General features: G+C 47.2%; 1 protein-coding gene across 1 annotated transcript; it reads left to right on the top strand.

Annotated features, from left to right (window-relative positions):
- The first annotated feature begins 2,098 nt into the window (after positions 1–2,098).
- LOC119279805 lies at positions 2,099–2,779 on the top strand. Its single transcript, XM_037560919.1, has 2 exons — positions 2,099–2,305; positions 2,400–2,779. The coding sequence occupies exons 1-2, from the start codon at positions 2,206–2,208 to the stop codon at positions 2,777–2,779; spliced, it is 480 nt and encodes a 159-aa protein (XP_037416816.1). The 5' UTR covers positions 2,099–2,205.
- The last annotated feature ends 19,194 nt before the right edge of the window (positions 2,780–21,973 follow it).

Here is a 21,973-nt window from a genome sequence, read left to right as displayed (position 1 = left end):
TCGCCGACGCGCTTCCACCATCCCCTTCTTTCTGCGACCGCAATGGCGCCCAATCCTCCAAAGGAAAGGGGGCAGCCAAGGATGCCGGCACGGTAGAGCCGTCGGAGAGCGAGCTCGTGGCGCGACGGGCGCAGTTCGCCCTCTTTCCCTCGACGATCGACGTGCCCATGCTCTGGGAGTACTTCAAGGTCCTGTGGGGCGTGAAGACGGGGGGAGAGACGATGGGACATCCGGCCACACGTGTCGTCCCCGCCAGCGTCGGGCCCTCCCCAAATCGGTACCCTTTCTTCGTTGACTACTTCTCCTGTGGTCTCTGTCCCCCTTTCTCTGATTTCTTCAAGGATATCATGTACACCTTCGGCTTCCGCCTCCTAGACTTCACCCCAAATGTCGTGGCGTGTATGGCCCTTTTCGCACACCTTTGCGAGGGCTTCGTCGGGGTGCATCCCAGCATGGCGCTCTTCCGCCATTATTTCTCCCCTCGGATCCAAAAGGGAGGCGCCATCACCGGCAGCGTCACTTGGATCCCAAGGGACAAAGGAGCATACCCGGACGGTGCCATGAAGGAAAGGTGGGAAGAGTGGCGGGGCCGGTGGTGCTTTATCGAGGAGGAGAAACCGTCGGCGTTCTATGAGGTCCGTCAGGTGGCGCCGGTCCGTGGAAAGGACTGGGGCGACGTCGACGTCAACGATGAGAAGCTCACGATCGCCACCACCAGGATCCTCAGGCTTACCCGGGCCGGGCTCACCCTTGAGATGATCGGCGCGGACTTCATCCGCCTCCAGATTGCCCCTCTGCACGACAAGGGGAGGCCAGCCTGGCTTTTTGTGAATGCTGCTGATATCATGAGGCTCCGCCCTGGCCTCGACCATAATCTGACAGTGGTGAGGCATGCTCATCTCTGCTAGCGAATCTTCCAGCTCGAGGTTAATGAAGAGGGCGAGGTGGAGCGGTCCAGCAAGGTGTCAAGGGCTGCCGCGAAGGCCGGCAAGGTGGACAAGGAGCCCGTCTTCAAGCTGCCGACGGGGGTGGTCCCGCTCAGCAACAACTCTTGTCGGTCGGATATCATCGCCATGATGCCGCTCTTTAATGCGCATGGCCTCGACCCGAGCTAGGTCGAGCCCGACGAGCTCAGGGTGCAGGAGTTCCTCGACACCTTGCACGAGGCATATGTCGCCGACGAGCCGCGGCTTGTCCAGGACACTTCTCATGTGGAGTTGGACTACATCGCCCGCAGGTTGCGGGAGGCAAGGCTTGCCGATGAGTCGGCGAGGCTCGCCGTGGAGGCCGGCAGCGCGCCGGCGGCACGGTGGACAGTGCCACGGCGGAAGCGGAGGAGGAGGACCTCTCTTGGTGGGCGGCGGCCGCTGGGGAGGCCAGCGGCGCCAGCATCGGGGCCCTCCTTGTTGAGGACGTTGTCGACGGGGCTTCGGAGGAAGATGAGGAGGAGGAGATTGCGGCCTCTGTCCCTCCAGCCACCGGGAGGGGGCGAGTTCTGCGGCGGGCTGCCTCCGGCGAGCCGGTTCGCCCTGGCCGGGCCGCGCAGCTGCGGCTGGCGCAGGGAGTGGCGACGCGCCAGACGAGGGCCGAGGTGACAAAGAAGGCGGCGGAGGTTGAGGCAGCGAGGAGGAAGACACCTGCTATCTCGTCGTCCAGGCGTGCCCAGACGCCACCGCCCTTCCCGCCGCCGGCAGACGTTGGCGCGGGGATTGCCTTCGACTTCGGGCCCCTCAGCCCGGGCAGATACTCTGGGTCACCCAGCCCGGCGAGGAAAAGGAAGGCACCAGAGGAGGAGGAGGAGGAGGAAGGAAATGACAAGCCTCTGCTTTCCTCCCTCATTCCTTGCACATCCCCCGACGGTGTTACTCACTTGCCTTCATTTTGCAGGAATGTGGAGACGCTCGCCTAGAGGATGAAGAGAGCCCGAACATCGGCGAGTAGCCAGCCCCCGGCAGGCACCTCCGGCACGCCACTGGTGGTGTCGAGCAGCCCGGACAGCAACCCCCGGTCCAGCCCCCAGCGTGAGTCCATCACCCACCCCCCATCAGCGTGCGTAATGCGTGATGCTTCAGTGCTAACCATGTCGTGGACGCAGGAGGGGAGCAGCACCAAGGGGAGCCACGAAGGGCTTCTCCTATTGTGCCTCCTCTGTCAACCACACCGCCCCGAGGGGCGTCCCCGGCAAGGGCACCAAGCCCCGAGGCCATGCACACGGAGGAGGAGGAGGAGAACGCCGGTGCTGGTGGCTTTCCTTCGGCACCGGATCTTGGCGGAGAAAGGGCTTCCGCCTCTCGGCCTGGCATAGGTAGGCTACCCTTTTTTTGTTTACATTCTTCTTTTCCTCTTTTCCTCACCGGCTTTCGATCTTGGCTCCACCCTGTCTCTTTCTTGGTGTCTAGGCCCTTCTTCGGAGGACGTCGACACCACCATCAAGGACGTCGCCGTGGAGGCCGCGGCGAAGGCGGAGAAGATTGCTGCCGAGGAGAGCACCAGGGGTGCCACCGAAGACGCCGCCAAGGGGCCCACTAAACGCCCCAACAAGGAGCATGCCGAGGAGCCCGGCAAGGGGCCCGCCGAGGGGACCGGCAAGGCCACTGCCGAGGAGGCGGTGGTCGACGACCAGCCCTCCTCCTCCGCCGCCTCTGGCTCCGGCAAGTACCTGAAGGTGAGCGATGACCTCTTCGTCCACCTTCCAGGCGCGTCAAGCTCCAGAGCCCCCGTCGAGGGGGAATTGCTCGACAATGAGGTGCTTGCCGCCGCCGGTTTTGGATGTTGTTGATGAGCCGAGCGTCGACGACGATGGCTCCCAGGAGGAGCGGTTGCACCGGGCCTGATACGTCTCCAACGTATCTACTTTTCCAAACACTTTTGCCCTTGTTTTGGACTCTAACTTGCATTATTTGAATGAAACTAACCCGGACTGACGCTGTTTTCAGCAGAACTACCATGATGTTGTTTTATGTGTAGAAAAGAAAAGTTCTCGGAATGTCCTGGAAATCCACGGAGGCACTTTTTGGAATTAATAAGAATTTTCGGTGAAAGAATTAATGCCAGCGGGCCCACAGCCTGTCCATGAGATAGGGGGGCGCCCCCCCCCCTAGGGCGCAGCCTCCTATCTCGTGGGCCCGCTGTACATCCACCGACGTCAACTCCAACTCCATATATTCACGTTCGGGGAGAAAAAAATCAAGGAGAAAGTTTCATCGCGTTTTACGACACGGAGCCGCCGCCAAGCCCTAATCTCTCTCGGGAGGGCTGATCTAGAGTCCGTTTGGGGCTCCGGAGAGGGGGATTCATCGTTGTCGTCATCATCAACCATCCTCCATCACCAATTTCATGATGCTCACCGCCATGCGTGAGTAATTCCATCGTAGGCTTGCTGGACGGTGATGGGTTGGATGAGATTTACCATGTAATCAAGTTAGTTTTGTTAGGGTTTGATCCCTAGTATCCACTATGTTCTGAGATTGATGTTGCTATGACTTTGCTATTCTTAATGCTTGTCATTAGGGCCCGAGTGCCATGATTTCAGATCTGAACCTATTATGTTTTCATGAATATATGTGTGTTCTTGATCCTATCTTGCAAGTCTATAGTCACCTATTATGTGTTATGATCCGACAACCCCGAAGTGACAATAATCGGGATACTTCTCGGTGATGACCGTAGTTTGAGGAGTTCATGTATTCACTATGTGCAAATGCTTTGTTCTGGTTCTCTATTAAAAGGAGGCCTTAATATCCCTTAGTTTTCGCTAGGACCCCACTGCCAGGGGAGGGTAGGACAAAAGATGTCATGCAAGTTCTTTTCCATAAGCACGTATGACTATTTACGGAATACATGCCTACATTACATTGATGAATTGGAGCTAGTTCTATATCACCCTATGTTATAACTATTGCATGAGGAATCGCATCCGATATAATTATCCGTCACTGATCCATTGCCTACGAGCTTTTCGCATATTGTTCTTCGCTTATTTACTTTTCCGTTGCTACTGTTACAACTACTACAAAAACCCAAAAACATTTATCTTTACTTTTGCTACCGTTACCTTTATTATCATACCACTTTTGCTACTAAATACTTTGCTGCAGATACTAAGTTATCCAGGTGTGGTTGAATTGACAACTCAACTGCTAATACTCAAGAATATTCTTTGGCTCCCCTTGTGTCGAATCAATAAATTTGGGTGGAATACATTACCCTCGAAAGCTGTTGTGATCCCCTACACTTATGGGTTATCAGGGCCATGCGTGCCAACTTCCGGAAACTCCAGGCTCTCCACCGCGCTCGCCTGGACAAGGCCAAGTCCAAGACGGCGGTGGTGGAGAAAGTGGAGGCAGATTTTAAGGAGCGCGTCACCGATGCACAAGGTTGGTGGCGCCAGGCTCAGGACGAGCTGAAGGCCGCTCAGGGCGAGCTGGCCAAGCGCGACCTGGAGCTCATCATGAGGCTGGCCGACATCAAGAAGGCCCAGGAAACGGTGAAGAGGCTAGCCGACGAGGCCGCAACCGTACGGTCCCAGCACGAGGCCGCCCTGAGGACCTAGGAGGAGGACCTTGTCGCGCGCGAGGAGAAGCTTGCCGCCACTCTCCGCGGCAAGGATGAAGAAGTGGACAAGCTCGTCCTGCAGCGGGCCCAAGAGCTGGAGCGGAGGCATCAGGAGGCATTCAACTCCCTGGCTCAGGCTCACGCCAGCAAGGTGAAGGAGCTGGAGGATCAAACCCTAAAGTTGTCCCAGGAGAAGGACACGCTCAACGGCGCCCTGACAGAGGCGCAGGGCGAGATCATTGGCAAGTCTGGAGAGCTCTCCGAAGCCAATGCCTCCATCAAAGATCTCAAGCTGAAGCTGGGAGAGCTCGAGGAGGTGCTGTCGGGGGCCTTGACCCGGGAGGGACTCCTGACAAAGGAGCTGGAGACGGAGAAGCGGCTGCTGAGGAACGAGACCGCCAACCTCAAGGATCACAAGGCGGGCGAGAAACGCTGGCTTGAGCGCCTTGCCGCTGTCGCAAACTCGGCCGCCGACCAGCTGGCCATCATGGGGGTGTCGGGCATGGAGTACGCCCTGGAAGTGAACCTGAGCCCCAACGCCAGCCTGACCATATACTTTGAGAGGGTCGTTGGCGCCTTGAAGCGGCTCCACTCCAACCGGGCGGCCTCCCTTGCCGAAGAGTCCTGGATTCTTTGCCAGGGGGCCATCACCAAGGTGCTCGTCCAGATAGCGCATTGGCATCCTGACCTCGACTTCGAAGCGGTGCTGAAGAGCTTGCCGGAGGATGCTGACATCGCAGCGCTCAACGAGCGTATCCAGCCCATCCTCAGCCGCATCAACAAAATCAAGAGGTTGGAGGGCCAGCGTCGGGACTGAGCACCTCATTTCTTATCGCTGCTGCAGGTTCATGACCAAGACAAATGCTATCTTTAGTTAGAACCGCGGCGGCAATTTATGTAATACGACTCTGCAGTACCCCTGAAACTATGCATGTTATTTTCCTGTTAGATTTTCCTTTGTATGTATGCCCCATGTCGATTGGGTAAGCTTGCCGGCGCGTAAACCCGGGGCGGCGCCTTGAGGACAGATCCTCATTAGCCTGCCAGGTGTGCTTGCTGCCGGCGAAGCACCTCACCGCCGCCAGTGCGGCCGCTCGATCTGTCAAGCTTGACTCGGGTCAGAAACGAGAGCGTAGCTGGTGGCGGAAGGCTACCCTTCCGCTCTCGACGCGGCCGCTCGAACTATTGAGGAGGCTCGAAACAGAACAAGGGCGTTGCCAATTGCAGGAGGGCCCCTTCGCGTACAGGTTTCCCAAACATAGGCAGAACCACCGAGGATAACAACCTTATATTTAAGGATAAAAACTTAAAGTTTAGCATGACTTAGCTCTTTCGTCGCCGCCTCGGCATCCTTCGCGCCAACGGGCAGCGCCGCCCTCTTGGCCGCTTTCACCACATATGTCGTGGTGATGATGAACTGCTAGGCCTACCCCTAGGCCAGATTCTCACAATTTGCGCCGCCCAAATGGAGGTGGTGTAGTGAGCTAGGAGTAATGAAGAGAGAGAAAGGTAGGTAGAAGAGGGAGAGTAATGGGGGAGAAGTCTTGAGGAAGAAGAAGAGTGAGAGAGGGAGGATGTGGGAGGTAGGGGAAAGGGAGGAGAGGAGATGGGGGATGGGGGGTGGGTGGGGAAAAGGTGGTGGGGTGCTGCGCCTTAGCAGTAGCGCGGGAGGAAAAGAGCGCTACTGCTAAGGGTGTAGCAGCAGCGCGCTTTACAAACACGCGCTACTGCTAAACGGACCAATCGTGAGGACAATTTCAAAATTAGGAGCAACGACGTGACAAAAAAAAGCGCTACTACTATTGCTTTAGCAGTAGCGCGCATCACGCCACCGCGCTGCTGGTAAACTGAGGTTGCTGGGTTCTATCGGTACATTTTTATAGCAGCACGATTTATCCATTAAGCGCTACTGCTAAATTTTCATCAGCAGCGCACTTTTTTGAAGATCGCTACTGCTAAGTAGCAGTAGCGCCTCTTTTTGAGTCGCGTTGCTGCTAAGATTCTGTGTATAAGGTTTTCCCTAGTAGTGTAAATGATCGCTGGCGCCCGTTCCACATGTCCAGCCATGAGCCCAGAGAACTGAAACTTCACCTTCTCCAATTCTGCCTCGGCGCTCTCCAGCTTCGCCTCCGTAACCTCCGCCTTCAGAGCCCCGGGAAGTGAAGTTGTTTGCCTCCATGTCGCTGCCAAGCCGCTAATCGACCGATGATGTTCAGCCCACCAAGCTTGGATTCAACACAAGGGGAGGAGCAGTGGCCTTCTTGGGACCCGAGCGGCGGCCACCTATCGTGCAATACTCTTTCTCACTACCGGCGGCGCCCGCGAATGTGTCAGCTTCGTGGTCGTGGCGGAGGGGCATGACCTCAGCGGAGCCGGCAATGTCCTCCTCCTTGGTCTTGCCCCACACCTCGTCTGCTGCATCATCGAACTCCTTGTAGGCGGCCTCCAGTTCCGCCTAACGCTGGCGGTACCACTAGCGGGCGAGGCGGATCTCGCGGGCGAAGCAGTAGGGCTCGAGCAGCGCCGCTTGCTACACCACGTCCTCGTTCGGCGTGATCTCCCTGCCGGTGTCGAGCTGCTCCTTCCGCTTGCTGGTGCTCCTAGAGGAGCTGGAGATTGTAGACGGCGTTGGCCTGCGGTTCCAACGGCCATCTTTTCTAGTTCCTCGAACTTTTTTTCCTCCTTCAACCATTCCTCCACCTCCAAACTCGACTAATCCTAATTTACAAAATTCAATCAACTTACATGTAGCTATTTTGAATAGAAAAAGTATTGGATTACTTGGCATGCCATAAGAGCATCTCCAACAACAGACCAATAATTTGGTAACCAAAAACTGACTTTGCGGCAGAGAGAGAAAAATTGGTCTCCCCAAAAATATCTGCTTTTCCATAAGACCAAAAACTAGACATAAAAAAATTGAGAACCATATGAAACATGGCAATCCGACAATGGGGAGGCCGGGAAGCGGATCCGACGAAGTGGAGAAGCTCGGTGGGGACAACAATGATGACGACGGAATCCGGTAGCGGGGAAGTTCCATGATGGCGGTGCGGTGCTCGGGGATGACAACGGGAGCTTGCAGATGTCAACGCCGTGCTCGGGGACGGCGGCGTGAGCTTGTGGATGTCAGCGGGGAGCTTAGGGATGGGTGCAAGGGTGGATCCGACGATGTGGAGCGTTGTGGGACGACAAAAATTGGGCAGGACCCAATGACGGAGGCGCAAGCTCGCAACGTTCGTGGTGCAGTGGCAGCGGGGCTTGGGGAGGCCGCGGGGGGAGTGGCGGCGGCGGCGGCCGGCTAGGCGGCCTGGAGGAGGGATGAGGCGGCACATTGACGATGAAAATTCACCAAGCGGCGATTGGGCTTGACGCTATTATTTTGTGGTTTTTAGTCGCTAGTGGTGACATGCATCACTTGTGGAATTTTTTGGTCGGGACAACTGTTGGATCTGTTTTTCTTTTTCGAAAAAGAAAAAAAAACAGTTTTTTGGAGAGTGTAATTTTTTTGGGTCATTTGCATTTTTGCCCCTAACTCGAACCACCTACTCAGATTTGCCCCTAATTTTAAAGCATGCTCAAATTTACCCCTCTGCCGTTAAGTCACTACTCGGAAATGCCCTTATGTCCAGTCAAAGGCCTTTTTACCGTCAGAGGCCGATGTGTACTGTAGCAGACGGAAAGTGATACAGTATTGGACGGAAAGTGTTACAGTACTAGACGGAAGGGCATTTCTGAGTAGTGGTGACTTAACGGCGGAGGGGCAAATTTGAGCATGCTTTAAAATTAGAGGTAAATCTGAGTAGTGAGTTCGAGTTAGGGGCACAGATGTAAATGTTCCAAATTTTTTTGTCTGCTGTTGGAGATGCCCTGATCAAAGCCAAAATCCACTAATACAGTCGAAGGGGAAAAAAGAGAGATGGAGAGCGGCGGCGCCCAAGAGGTCACGTGGTCGATGGCTCTGATGAGCGGAATGACCTTGTGCGACGACAGCCCCCTCGAAGAGAAGGGAAGAGGGATGGAGAGCAGTGGCGCGCTAGCCGTCTCATCGTCGATGACCCCGCGGGGTCACGAGGATCCAAACGAAGAGAGGAGAGTAGGTAACTCTTTCCATCTCGATTGTTGAATGACCTGAAATATCATCAATCCTAGCTTAGCTCATCTAGTTGTAATAAAATACAGTAAAGCTTAGCTCATATACGTGTTTTTATATCGCTGAATTCCTAAAAGTGCACCTCCTTTATATGGGATTATTGGACCTATGCCACTACAAGAACAGAACTTCGGCAAAATACCACTAAAGGTCCAACTTTAGATTTAGCAGAGCGTTTTGCAATTTTCCATATCTGTCACCCTTCCGTTAACTAACATCATTTTGCTTTCTATACTGCCATTTCACCCGGATTCAACACACAAGCCATTTAACTGCACTCGTTCATCCATTCAGTAAAAAGCTGCAGTCATTCATTCCACCAGGTTCCTTAATTCTGACATGGTTCTAAACAGCGTATAATAGAAGCATGGTTGCTAGGTAGAGACCTAAGACCATAGTTTACATAATAGAGTCACAGAGATCTGACCAAGTACCAACTTATAGTCTGGATAATAAAGCCTTTGGTTTGTTCCTCTAGGTGAGATGGGTCCGTCGGCGCTGATTTCGGCCCAAGCCGGTGAAAAACGGGCTCCTGGGGCGTGACTGAGCCGGTTTTTCGGCGCCGGCGCGAAAAAATCGCCTGGGGGCCGTGTTGGGGGCGCGGCCGGAGATGCTCTTACACTGATGGTGTTTGAGCTTGGTATAAACGGCCACTTTGATGCTAGAACTTGTGACATACATTGAACTGTTGCAATAACTTGGCTCGGGTGTGCAAATACGGTCCTAATCACGCTTGGATACGAAATCCACGCTGACTTGATGGGCCAACATGGCATGGGCCTGCTGTCAATGACTTGAAGCGTGTGGCCTGTTAATTTTTTTTCCAGAAAACCCTCGAATTTTTTTATTTCTCACAAAAGAGACCCTGTCCACGCGGTAGATGTTTTTTCTTTGTTGTATGACAGGTGGGCGCCGACGTGAAAATTAAAAGGAAAAATGGTCAGCCTTCTACAATCAACGTGAAAATTAAAAGGAAAAATGGTCAGCCTTCTACACTCGACGTGAAAATTAAAAGAAAAATCGTCAAAGCCTTCTACACTCGAACGCGCAATCAAATGCTAGGACGTACCAACTCACAGCCACTACACCATATACTCTGGGATGTTCAACAAAGATAACAGACGTTTAATGTTATGAGTATCAACTAGGAAACATGCCCGTGCGTTGCAACGGGAGAAAACGGCCCTCGCGCTTATCATTGAGCATGCTAAAGACCTCATCCTCATGCCCATAATATAATAAACATGACTAATACATCATCCTCAGTTTCACATCCTCCATTTCAATATAACATCAGACACATGTTTTCGCTTGTCATCTTTGCCGTCCTCGTCGCCGGTTGTCGCAGTACCAATTGTCACTAACCAAGGTTTGCAAGGTCTAATAGCTGGATTGTTGAGCCGCCTTCGTGCCTGGTGAAGATCAAGAGAGTTGAACACAGTTTTTTATCATCTGACTAATATAATAGGAAAAAAAACCTGCACATAATATATATTTGTGTCATCATATAAATTGATTAGTTTGTGTCGGATAGACCATGAAACCTTAGTTGGACTCCTCATGCATTTTGACGGAAGTCACTCGGCCGAGTGAGACTGGTTGTATATGAAGACGCGACAAAGAAAAATATTCCTTCCATATCCCTAGTCTAATAAAATGAAGTAAAACAAAGCATCATGTGGGCATATTTAAAAAATTCGCCAAGTTTTATTAATATAGATATAGATTAAAACAATTTAGCTACAGTACCTCCCAGTTTAGAAAAAAACATGTTTACAAAAATGTTTACCTTTTCAAATTTAAAGTTAAAACAATATTTGTGTTTTTAAAATGTTTGCAAATTCAAGAAATAATCACAACAGTACCTTCTAGTTTTAATAAATTGTTTGTGTTTTAAAAAATACTCAGGTTTCAAAAAAAGTAAAAAGACAAATATTGTTCTTTAAAAAAATGTTCGGCCTTAATTTTTTTATTAACAACTTTGTAAAGTTTTCACATTCTTAAATATATTCACTTCAAAACATATTTTCCTCTTTGTATCTGGCGCGACTATGTATTTAATTTAAAATTTCGTGGTGCTAATTAAACACCTAGTCTCGTATAGTCTAGTGGTTAACATTTGAGGTCTCTAGCGTGAGCGGCTGGTTTCAATTCCTTGTGTAGCGGTACTTTTTCTTGGAAGTTCTTTTACTGGCGCGGGCTGTATGCTAATGGGCCGGCCCATTTCGGCTCTGTGCGTCCTGTGTTTTTTTTTGACAGAAACGAATCAGAGAACGAGAAAACGCCCGCACTAGGAAAGGTCTGGGACGTACGAAGCCTGGGACGTACGAAAATTATGTGTGTCCCATCGTGAACGAAAAAAACTGAAGAAACAATCCTCCCTTTAATATTATTAGGTAAAGATAAATATAAAGATAACAATAAAAATAAAGTTACAGGTGTTCCTCAAAAATGATAAGTTTTTTTTTGAGGGGTAGACTGCACCATTTACTCTCGGATGTTCAAAATGATAAGTAGTAGTATAGTGATGATGCATGTGGGGCTTAAATTGGGTGCAGATAATGCGGCCCATTTTGCACGCGCTAGTTCCTTTTGAAATATTTGTAAAACGTAAGTAATAAAAGCAAAGTTCAAAATATTTATGTGTTATAAATATTATACATACAAACGATGATTAGTACTACATAAAAACATTTAAATATACACACATGTATTATATAATTGTTTTTAGTAAATGTGGGCACTTAAAATGCTTAATGAATATAAAAAGAATACACTTGCAGCTTATATTTAAGTTATTCAAATTGATGAATATAAACATTTACTAAATATTTATGAATATTCACTTGTGACTTATATTAAAAAATAATTTAAATATTAGCACGACTGAATATTCATATGAACACTTTAAATTTTAAATTATGAGTATTTTTAATTGTACAAACATCGAATTATACAAATGTGCATAAATTTTCTGAAATTTTTGTAGAACTAACATAATATTTATGAATTGTAATTTTAAAAATATCTGCGTTTTTAAATTATACAAACATTTTAACAATTCATAAATACTATTTAACAAATATATGTATATTTCTACAATAATACGTGAACAGTTTAGAAAAGTAATTTATTTTGTTTGTATGTATATAATAATATTTATACCTCACAAATATTTAAAGATTATTTTTGTTACTAAGATTAGAACTTACATTACCTATAAATTTCTAAATAAAACTAACAGGAGCAAATGGGGCGCACTCACAGCAGCCCATTTCAGCCCCACAAGCGCCTCTATTCGACTATTTTCAAAAAGAAAAAAGTGCCTCTATTGGACTACATTAAAATTGGTATCCATTTGAAGATGTTAAGACGTGAATGTTGTAGGTGTCAGGACCGACCTTGACTGAACCAAGGGTCGCGTGTTCGAGACGAATCCCTCATTTTTTTTGTTAATTTTAGTATGTACACACGTTGACCCACCGGCCATAAGTCGAAAAGAATGAAATGCCATTTTTCCAACGTCAACAGGGTTTTTTGTGAGAAAAAAAGCGAGGGGGTGTTCACAAAGGAGGGATTCATACCATGTTGATGCGCCTAGTCAACGGCTCAGACGTACAGAACCAAGATTTGGACCGTATTTGCACGCCGGAGCCAAGTTATTACACCAGTTTGATATATACCGCGAGTTCTAGCACCAAAGTGGTTGTTTGCGTCAAGTTCAAGCATCACCGGTGTAATTGACTCTTTATATAAAAAAAACTATGCTTGAACTCTTTCCCATCAGACAAAGCACACTACTAAGTTAAGTATTTTCTCCTCATTTACTGTAGCCATCAATTTAAAAGTCACCATTATTTTCTCCTTTCAGTTGAAAGCTGGAGATTAATTGTTTTAATCATGTACTAATGATTTCTATTGTTGTTGATCAGCTTGTCTGGAGCCAAAGATGATGGCTGTGCCTTATGACAGTTGCATGCCTAACTGGAGGGTTTGTGGAAGGCATGCATATTGCGCCATGATGCATATATTTTAGCTGGAGCTAGCTAACAAATCATATGTCGGTGACCCAATTTAGTTGTATGGCTACGTGGCTGTCAGAGATCTGTTGAACCCTATATGCAACTATGTCTTCAACCGTACAAGAGATGGTCCTTTTATTGTGGGGCATGATGGCCTCATATAGATGTCTGGCCCTAAGAAAGGCATCAGAATGCAAGCTACCGTGGTAATCAAGTTTGACCTGAAGATTAAGACAGGAGAATAAGGTGGTGATCTAGAGTTCATTGATGGTGTTGCCCAATTCAACGACAAAGGCACAAGCCACACTGTCATAATCACAGGACGATTGGATGGTAATTGTGGCTCAGTGGACATAACGTTTGCACTTCTGGAACAAGCCTCGGAGGCCACTGTACAGGTTGAGATATCAGAAATTAAGCAGGGAAGTTGCTTAAACCTATGTTTGGTAGGGTCTTACACTAGCCCATCTTATGTTGCACGCGGCAAAATCGAGTTGTTTGATGGGGTTATCGCCGCTGAGGCATCTGAGCTAACCAGGGCCGTGGGTGCTGTGGCACCAGATGCTAAGTTGGTTGTAACATTGAAGCTTAGTCAGAAGGGTGGGCCGGACATCTACCGATGCGATGTTTTTCAGGTTAAAAACATGCAACTCAGAGCTTGCCTTTCTATTTTGGTTTGGCCACTGTGGAGGTGATGGTAACTTGGTCAACTATGGATATTCCCTAGAGTCGATAAGTTTCGGGCATCTGATGGCGTTGAGTTTGATGATTGATAATTGCACTTGTAAGAAAAATATCACTCCTAACCCACTTTGCCATGTCTAATACCATGTCTATCTCAGTTGTGTACTTGATGGCGTACTTAAGTGCTCTGAAACCTACCCATGCGTATGTGAAATGACTGTCACGAAAAATTGTTGCACTCTCTACTTTGTTTGTCTTGAGATGTATGTGCAAATTTGAATGTTCCTATTTTTAGGAATCATTGGCATTTTCTCATGTGGTCGTTAGAGAGCTGAAGTCCTAGCGGCAGGTGGACCTGCTAGATTGGTTGTCCCCTGTCCACTTCAATGTGTGGCCTATTTGCTGCCCATAGTGTGGCATGTCTCCTCACTCGTATGGCTTGAACTTATACGTGGTTGTTGGATGTACCTTGTTGGTGGTGTTTGCTCTATAACATAAAGCAGGGTTATGCAGTACTTTAGCTATGGCCTTTTGTCTTAAGAAAAGTGCTCTTAACATGTTTCTCATGGTCTGTTGCAGACATTAGGTATATTTAGTTCTACCAATAATTGTCTTATAAAAATTTAGCTAGCCTGGACACAAAATACTTTTGGCTAGCCAAAATATTTGTCAAGTTTGTTTGCCCATGAGTTGGCTAAACATGACAAAAAAATGAAAAATGAAATATGGTTGACAAAGAGACATTTTGGCATGCCAAAAAGTCGGCAACCATTTAATCAGAGACCAAATGTTTAGCCATGGCAATTTTTCCTATTTTCTTTCAAAAAGGGGAGTACTTAATCTCTGCATCACGTGATACACACAACCATTATATTAATCTGTACCAAGTTCAAGTCACCTAGTATCAATAAAAGTAAAAATAAGCACTACCACAACTGGTCGGATCCTAGATTACGTAGCTTATCCACATAATATATGAGTGGATTGCCAGCCAAACTAATTGAATAAGCCATGTGCAACCATTTGCAGCCGGCTGCACCGAGAGGCCATAAGCGTCCGTGTGTCCATATGCTGCAGTGATTACGACATACGGATTGAACCGTTGCCATGTAGGTAACTTGCAAGAAACTAGGAGTAGATGATCTGTTAAAATGCAGCCATTTTGGCAATTTCATATTTCACGGAGGATGGCACAAACCCTACACACAGATTTGGCCCAACAACTTATGACGAATACCACCAACAAGTTTCGAAACAAATTTGGAATAGCTGGCAGTGCTAAATTGTATGTAACATGAATGATGAATCATGCACGAGATCAAAGTAGCAAACGAATATGACATATATAAATGATGAATTGCCTCCTCTTGATCGCAAAACAACATTTTTTTGCTACCATGTGAGTTATGCTTAGCAAGATTATCTTTGGTAAGAGATACCTCCTTATGCAAAAATCACATGAAAACTTTGTTTTTGGAACCTTTGTTTTCCAGGTGTTAGTGGTTGAGGCCCGTCATTGCGAGCCTCTCGAGAGAATTCCTATGTGTTGCCATATTGGCTCTATACATTACGCTTGCTTGTTTTGGTGCTATGTTGGCTTTGCACATTAGGTTGGCTTGTTTGTTACTTGTTTTGACTCATGTATATGAACATCGGCTTGTGTTAGCAGGTGAGATTGATGTTAGCAATTAATGGTAGGTGAGATACGTGGAATCATGAATGTCAGCAGAGCCTATTAAAGCTCCCTAGCATAATTGTTGCATGTAAAACACCTCAATATGATTGTCAAGCATTATATTTAGCTGAAATAGGATTTCATATGGTAGGCTTAATCCTATTGAAGCCCTTTAGTAGAATCGCCACTGGTGGTCGAGAAGTACCCACAGTTGGTTAAGCATCCCCTTCGTCGACTACATCGATCATCATTGTTTATTTTTCCATCATGGTAGAGATGACTCACTTGTTAGTTCTCGACTCACACAAAAAGTAGCATAGTTTTCCATGCTTCATGTTTTTTGTTTTAGCATAATGCATTATGCAATATTCAGGATGGCCGCAGATGTGGAATTGTTCTCAATTTGTTACATCACATAACCTTCTGTTGCAGATTATTGGTTCTTGACACACACAAAAGTTGTTCTTTTCATGTCCTTGCAAACACACTCTTACAAAAAAATTCAAAATATTTGGGGTGTCGAAGTCTTCTTCCTTCTGCATCCATCGGCAACACGCCGTAAGTGTAGCTCAATGATGCTTGTGGGCCTCCGCCTTGGTGGAGCAAACTTTTTAAAATCCAGAAGTTTGTAGAAGCAGTGACTGGAAAGTCGTCAATACAGACCAAGATATGCTGGCGGCCGCGGTCTTCGAAGCAAATCACCACCCTTAAAAAAAGGCATGTATAAACTCCAAAGACGACAAAGACCACGAAAGCCACCCGCTAAAATACATCACCTATGCAAAACCTACAAATATAAAATATGTCATGATTCGTAACAAACTCCCCGTAAAAATCTTATATATTCTAGATATTTATATTTGTGTAGATCTAATTATAAATATTTATGTTAAGATATTTATTGTACCACATACCTTAGAGATTTGTACTAAGATATTTAATATTACACACACATACATATGCACTATATTCATGCTAGTGTCACAAAATAATCGAAAAGACATGTAATTTTACCAGTTTTTCACAATTAAGACAATTTCGTTTAAACATGCTTTTGAAGGCGTAATATATTGAACAAAGAAAGTAGATTTCATTTCAACAAATAGATTAAATTTGCCATGTTATATTAGCTATGATTTTGGTTTAACAAAACAATTTATGAGCAAATATTGAAGTTTAGTATAAATATGTATCCACAAACATGAGGCCAAGCTTTGTCTGGGGTAATTAGCCGATTCAGTACCTTCTGCAGACATGTAGCATATTGCAGTATGAGAGGAGAAATAAACCAAAATGACAGAAATTGAAATGCGGATAGGAATGTAAAAGTTTACCTCATCATCGACATCTTGACGCCATTCAAGGAACCAGGGGGATTTCGGCCGAGCCACCAACACTGCCTCCTCTAAGCCCCGTGCACTCTCTTCTTGGCCGTTTGGCATCTTTATCCTCGACTTGGATTGACCCACGCTTCCGCCCTCCTCTTGCTTTGGTGGATGTGACATTTCACGTTCGAAGTGGTGCACTTGGCAGTGGAGCTGCAACGTCCGGATTATGTATGTCACCATCCCCATCACCCTCGTCGATATATGCCCAGATTTCCTCTCTTGGCTTGGGAGGCAGGGGAGGGTGACAAAAGAGTTCCCCTTCAACCCAAGCATCAACATGGTATATTAGTATGCTCCCCATCAGTTCATATGCTTCCTCCAGGTCTTCTTGATCTTCAAAACCCTCCTTCCCTTGCATAACAACTTCACATCATGACTGCCATTGCACCACTAAATCTCGTGCGCGAAGCCCAAGCCTATCAAAATGATCCATAGTATTGCAACATTTATCCAGGATCTCAAGAAATTTTGTTTCCATGATGGATACAATATATGTACCTTAGCCTCATCCATGTAGAACTTGAAAGCATAGGATTCCTAGTCTAATCCAGTGCCCCATACTCCTAACCTCAAAGCATAGGTTGTGTAGTTAGAAGGAGTAATTCAAAACCAATCACATAACTTATATATCATTAGCTGGTTCTCACCAAGAGATTGGAACTCATAAACAACAGTCAACGAATCACACTGAAGCAACACACTTAAAGGGCACATCATTTTTCCTCTGCTTGGTCTGATTCGCTTCGCTTCATTCAATCGCTATCCTCCCTCCTCCATGCTGGCGAGGAGCAACAATGGCGCATGCGTGCAGGATTCAGAGGAGCTCACAGGGGCTGCTTGGCTGACTCGACCTCGCCGGCCATAACAGTCACCCATCTCCCCCTTCCCCTTAACTGAGCGCGTCTCCTCTATCGGCTTAAGAATCTTCCTTGTAGCACACCTCAGGTTTCGCTGGAGCGGTCTTTTGCCCTCTCGTCGTTGCCGGTCGCCCAACGTCCCAAGTCTAAATACACGCGCCCCCGCACATGGATGGATCACTACTTGTAGTATATATAGATATGGAGATGGTCTTAGAATGTTAGTTTGGACTTGAGGAGTTAGAAGGAGGAGGGCATGGTCCATAGCCAGAGGGAAGGCCATGTCGTGGATCAGTGAGGTGGCAGGATGTGCCACGGATCGATGAGGTGGCGCAAGCCAGGCCGCATGATACATCCTCATCATTTCCAGGAAAGAGAATTAAGTGGCACAGAGTACCTCGATTTTTTCAATGACTTGGAAAGAAGATCTCTTGCTTTTACAATTAAGGTCATCTCCTTTTTTTTGGAAATTAACTTTCCAAGTCAGCCTGAGCTATTCTATTGTGCTTTCTTTGAGGATGTCAAAAATCAATTGTTCTAGACTTTGTAATTTATCTTTCTTTGATGTGCATCCACAAGAATAACAAGTGTGTTTACAAGCAAAAACAAATGGATCTGGTAGCATATTAACCCATAGGAAAACAAGGACAAATCTATTATGTATGTGATCAACAAGTCCTCCTTTATTAGATCCTCAAAGAAGTAGACATACACATTTGGTTTGGTTGCATCTTTTAGCAGCAGGGTTGTTGCAGACAATATTTCTCATCAACCGATGCATACATACATTCATTGGATGATTAAATCTATCCTCATGTCCACAAGATATAAATGGAAAGCAACAGCTCTCCAATAACATATTATGCATCATCCTACGAACCAACGAACGAACGACCAAGCGACAACTCTCCAAGGAGGCGACACCACACTAGTTGTGTTCCAGATAGATAAGATTGCAACAAAGAAGAGGATCCATTCTTCACTTGTGGGGGTGGGTGGCCAATTAAATAGGGATTTCCCTGGAAACCAACCCAGGTAAGATTGATGTATCTTCACACCATGTAGAGCCAGCCACTTCAACCTCCAGGTTTTTCTTTTCTTTTCTTTATATATGCTCTTGTCTCCTATAATAATAACATCTAAAGAACCAAGTGAGTCAGGTTTTTCTAACAAGGCAAGACAAAGATGCTTATCATAAAACAAATGACAGCAGGTTCATGGTTCTTCAGATTGTAAAATAGCAGTCTAATAAGGACCAGACCGGTGAGTTGAGTTGCTACAAGTAACCACAAGCTTTTACAAAATCAAGCTGGATAAACCAAACTGCAGTTGAAGCATTGCCAATTTGCTCTCAAACAAGACCTAATAAACCATTGCCAGAGTAGAAATAGAAATACAACTTTGCTAAGACCAATAACACATTGGAATAGGTCGAGTATCCAGCAGAAACAAACAACAGCTCACACTCGGTAAAAGATCGGGTAGGGGTATCTCTTCTTCTCCAATATTATCAAACAAGACTAAGAAAGAATCACCTAGGCTAGGCAGGTAATCTAGACTCTAAAGGACAAAATATAATGAGAAAAGGTTCGGGGAGACCAGACCCATGAATGTACTAATATCCAAAGGCCCGAGTTAGGTCTCCAATGAACACACCACGACACAAGAAAAACAAGATGACAAGGTAAGTTGGAAGAGGTTCAGTGCTCTTCACTGTACAACAGTCTAATTAACAAGGACAAAACAGACCATGAGTGAGTTGTAAATAACCAAAAACTACTACAAAATGTAGATAAACCAAACTTCACTTGAAACACACATTGCCAATTTTCTCTCAAGTGAATGAGGCCTATAAACCATTTCGTCCAACAATGCAACAAGATAACAAACACAAACTAGATTATAGAATTTTGCACCATAGTTGTGAAAGATGACATTCAGTTACTTGGGGGCATAGTTTTCACATTTTGAATCCATATACAAGATCGTGGTCCTCGATCGGTTGACCAAGATCAGGAATGTTCCGCTGGAATTTGTTTATCCAGAGCAGAGGATCTAGCAGCGCCTCCCCTCCAAGGGAGCGGATTGGGTACTCGCTGATTGAAGAGGGGATCAGTGGCTGGCTTCATGGACGGATGACTGGTGGAAATCTAGGGTTCCGCGGTCCGAATTGAGATGTTTAAGGGGTTTGGCGATGGATTAGCGGCTCTAACCTTGGGATTCTGGAGGGGATTCACTCAAGTGGCTTCTGGGGCGTGGGAGTCCAATGCCCTAGACTGTTCGAGTTTGACTCGGAGTTTTTTTTTTTGTCGACGCTTAAGAAAACAAACAATTGAATTGACACATGACTTTTTTTTTTGAGGAATGAACCTATACAGGACTAGAATGCAAAATTAGCACCATCTTCCAAACCTGGCTATCCGGGCCGGCCCATCCTTAAACGTGTTTGGCACGACACGGTCCGTGACAACACATTTATAAACCGGACGTGCCAACAAGCCCGACACGGCAGTTGTGCCGGCCCGCGTGCTATTTGGCATGTTTTGTGCCTATTTTTGCTTTCTAGGTTGTTCAAAAAATAAAAATAAATAGAAAAAAGGATTGTGCAGTGCCGGCACGTGGGCCTCGCCCTCGCCTCATGGTCCAGACACGGCCCCAGGCGCGTGTCAGACCGGGCATGACATGCCAGGCACATGTGCTTCTCGGCCGGCTGGCAAAGCACGGCATATCGACGATGAAAATTCACCAAGTGGTGATTGGTCTTAAGAGCAACTCCAACGGTGTGACCGTGATTTTGTCTGTATTCTATTCATTTGGGTCCGTCGCTCGCCCGGCGTCTGTCCTATTTCAGGTTTGGGTCGGCAGTGCGTCCAACACGCTGATCCATATCTGCCGGCATGGCCGGCTGGCTGCCCTATTTCGACAAATAGCTTATTTTTGCATTGCTTTTGCATTCAAACGTATAGTCAAATAACATAGTTTCAACCGAATAAAATAACAGAGTTTTACAAGCCGGATACAAGTAAAAATGTCTCACATAATTTTGCAAGCCGAATAAAGAAGATACATTTATTGGTTGCCAACATGAACCCACATATACTCAACCAAATCATTTTGAAGTTGCATGTGAGTTTCCCAATCATGCATGTCATGATGAAATTGGGTGAACTGTTCAAACGTTGCCGCTCCTCCATGCTCAGGCACCATATTCTCACCCTGAAACTGAAACCCTTGATCGTACAGACGTTCCGGGCGTTCATCTTCTACAATCATATTGTGCATGATCACACAAGCAGTCATCACCTCCCGCAGTTTCTGCGTGCTCCAGGTATTAGCAGGATACCGAATGATGCCCCATCGAGATTGCAAAACACCAAAGGCACGCTCAACATCCTTCCTAGCACTCTCTTGCTCTTGGCCAAATCTTTTCCTCTTCTCTCCGACAGGGTTGGGGATTGTTTTGACAACAGTGGTCCACTGAGGATAGATACGTCACCAAGGTAGTATCATTTGTTGTAGTTGTGCCCGTTGACAGCAAAGTTCACCGTTGGGCTGTTGCATTCGGCAAGCCTAGCAAACACCGGCGACCGCTGAAGGACGTTGATATCATTGTGTGATTCGGCCATGCCAAAGAAAGAGTGCCAGATCCAAAGATCTTGAGACGCCACGACCTCAAGTATGGCAGTGCAAGCCCTGACATGGCCCTTATACTACCCTTGCCAAGCAGAAGGGCAACTCTTTCACTCTCAATGCATATAGTCTATGTTGCCAAGCATCCCTGGGAAGCCCCTGCTGGCATTCATCGCCAACAAACAGGTTGTATCTTCAGCGGTCAGCTCTCTCAAGTACTCAGGGCCAAACACAACAATAACAGCCTTGCAGAACTTGTATTGGGACTCTAGGCATGTAGACTCGCTCATACGGACGTACTCATCAATGAGATCACCGGGCACTTCGTATGCAAGCATTCAGATGGCGGCAGTGCATTTCTGATAAGAGGAGAAACCAATCTTTCCAACGGCATCCTCTTTGCACTCGAAGAAGTCATCCTAGCCGGCCACCCCCTCTCTAATGCGGTTGAAAAGATGCCTACTCATACGGAAACGGCGGCGGAATTTCTGATATTTGAACAACAGATTTGTTGTATCAAAGTAGTCCTTCCAAAGAAGGAAATGCCCGCTCTCCCGGTTGCGATTCAACGCCGGAAGGTGGCCTGGAATTGAGCCACAGAACAACGGCCGCTGGCTATTGAGGTGGTGATGGACCAACACGGCAGCCAATATCTCCTCGTCATCGGACAACGAATCGTCGGAGTCGCAAAGGAAATTGTGGAAAAAAAACTCGTCGGCGGAGTCCATTTTGTACCTTGGCAAACTGTCGAACAACTTGCGGGCGTCGATGAAGAAGACGACCGGCGAAGGGAGTTGAGGCGCGCACGGACCAGCTAGCTGCCCTGCCGGCGTCCGACGAGCATGGCGGTGAGGGTCTGGCCGGGGACGGCGAGGCGACTACTTGGCCGCGGGGGTGTCGAGGTGGGAAGCAGTCGGTTCCCGGCGGCAAGACGGCGGTGGCAACATCGAAGGTGGCGGCGTTGCTCAGAGGATGTTGCGGGCGTCGGCAGCCGACAGAGTCACCGAAAA

Source organism: Triticum dicoccoides, chromosome 3B (genome assembly GCF_002162155.2).
Source record: "Triticum dicoccoides isolate Atlit2015 ecotype Zavitan chromosome 3B, WEW_v2.0, whole genome shotgun sequence".
Classification (NCBI taxonomy): domain Eukaryota; kingdom Viridiplantae; phylum Streptophyta; class Magnoliopsida; order Poales; family Poaceae; genus Triticum; species Triticum dicoccoides.
This window is presented reverse-complemented; position numbering and strand designations above follow the sequence as displayed.

What these genes read in the sequence shown, in the direction of transcription:
- LOC119279805 (XM_037560919.1), top strand. Translation starts at nt 2,206, where the DNA reads ATGCACACGGAGGAGGAGGAGGAGAACGCCGGTGCTGGTGGCTTTCCT. An exon ending in CGCCTCTCGGCCTGGCATAG is followed by an intron (nt 2,306 to 2,399) that starts GTAGGCTACCCT and finishes CTTGGTGTCTAG; the next exon opens with GCCCTTCTTCGGAGGACGTC.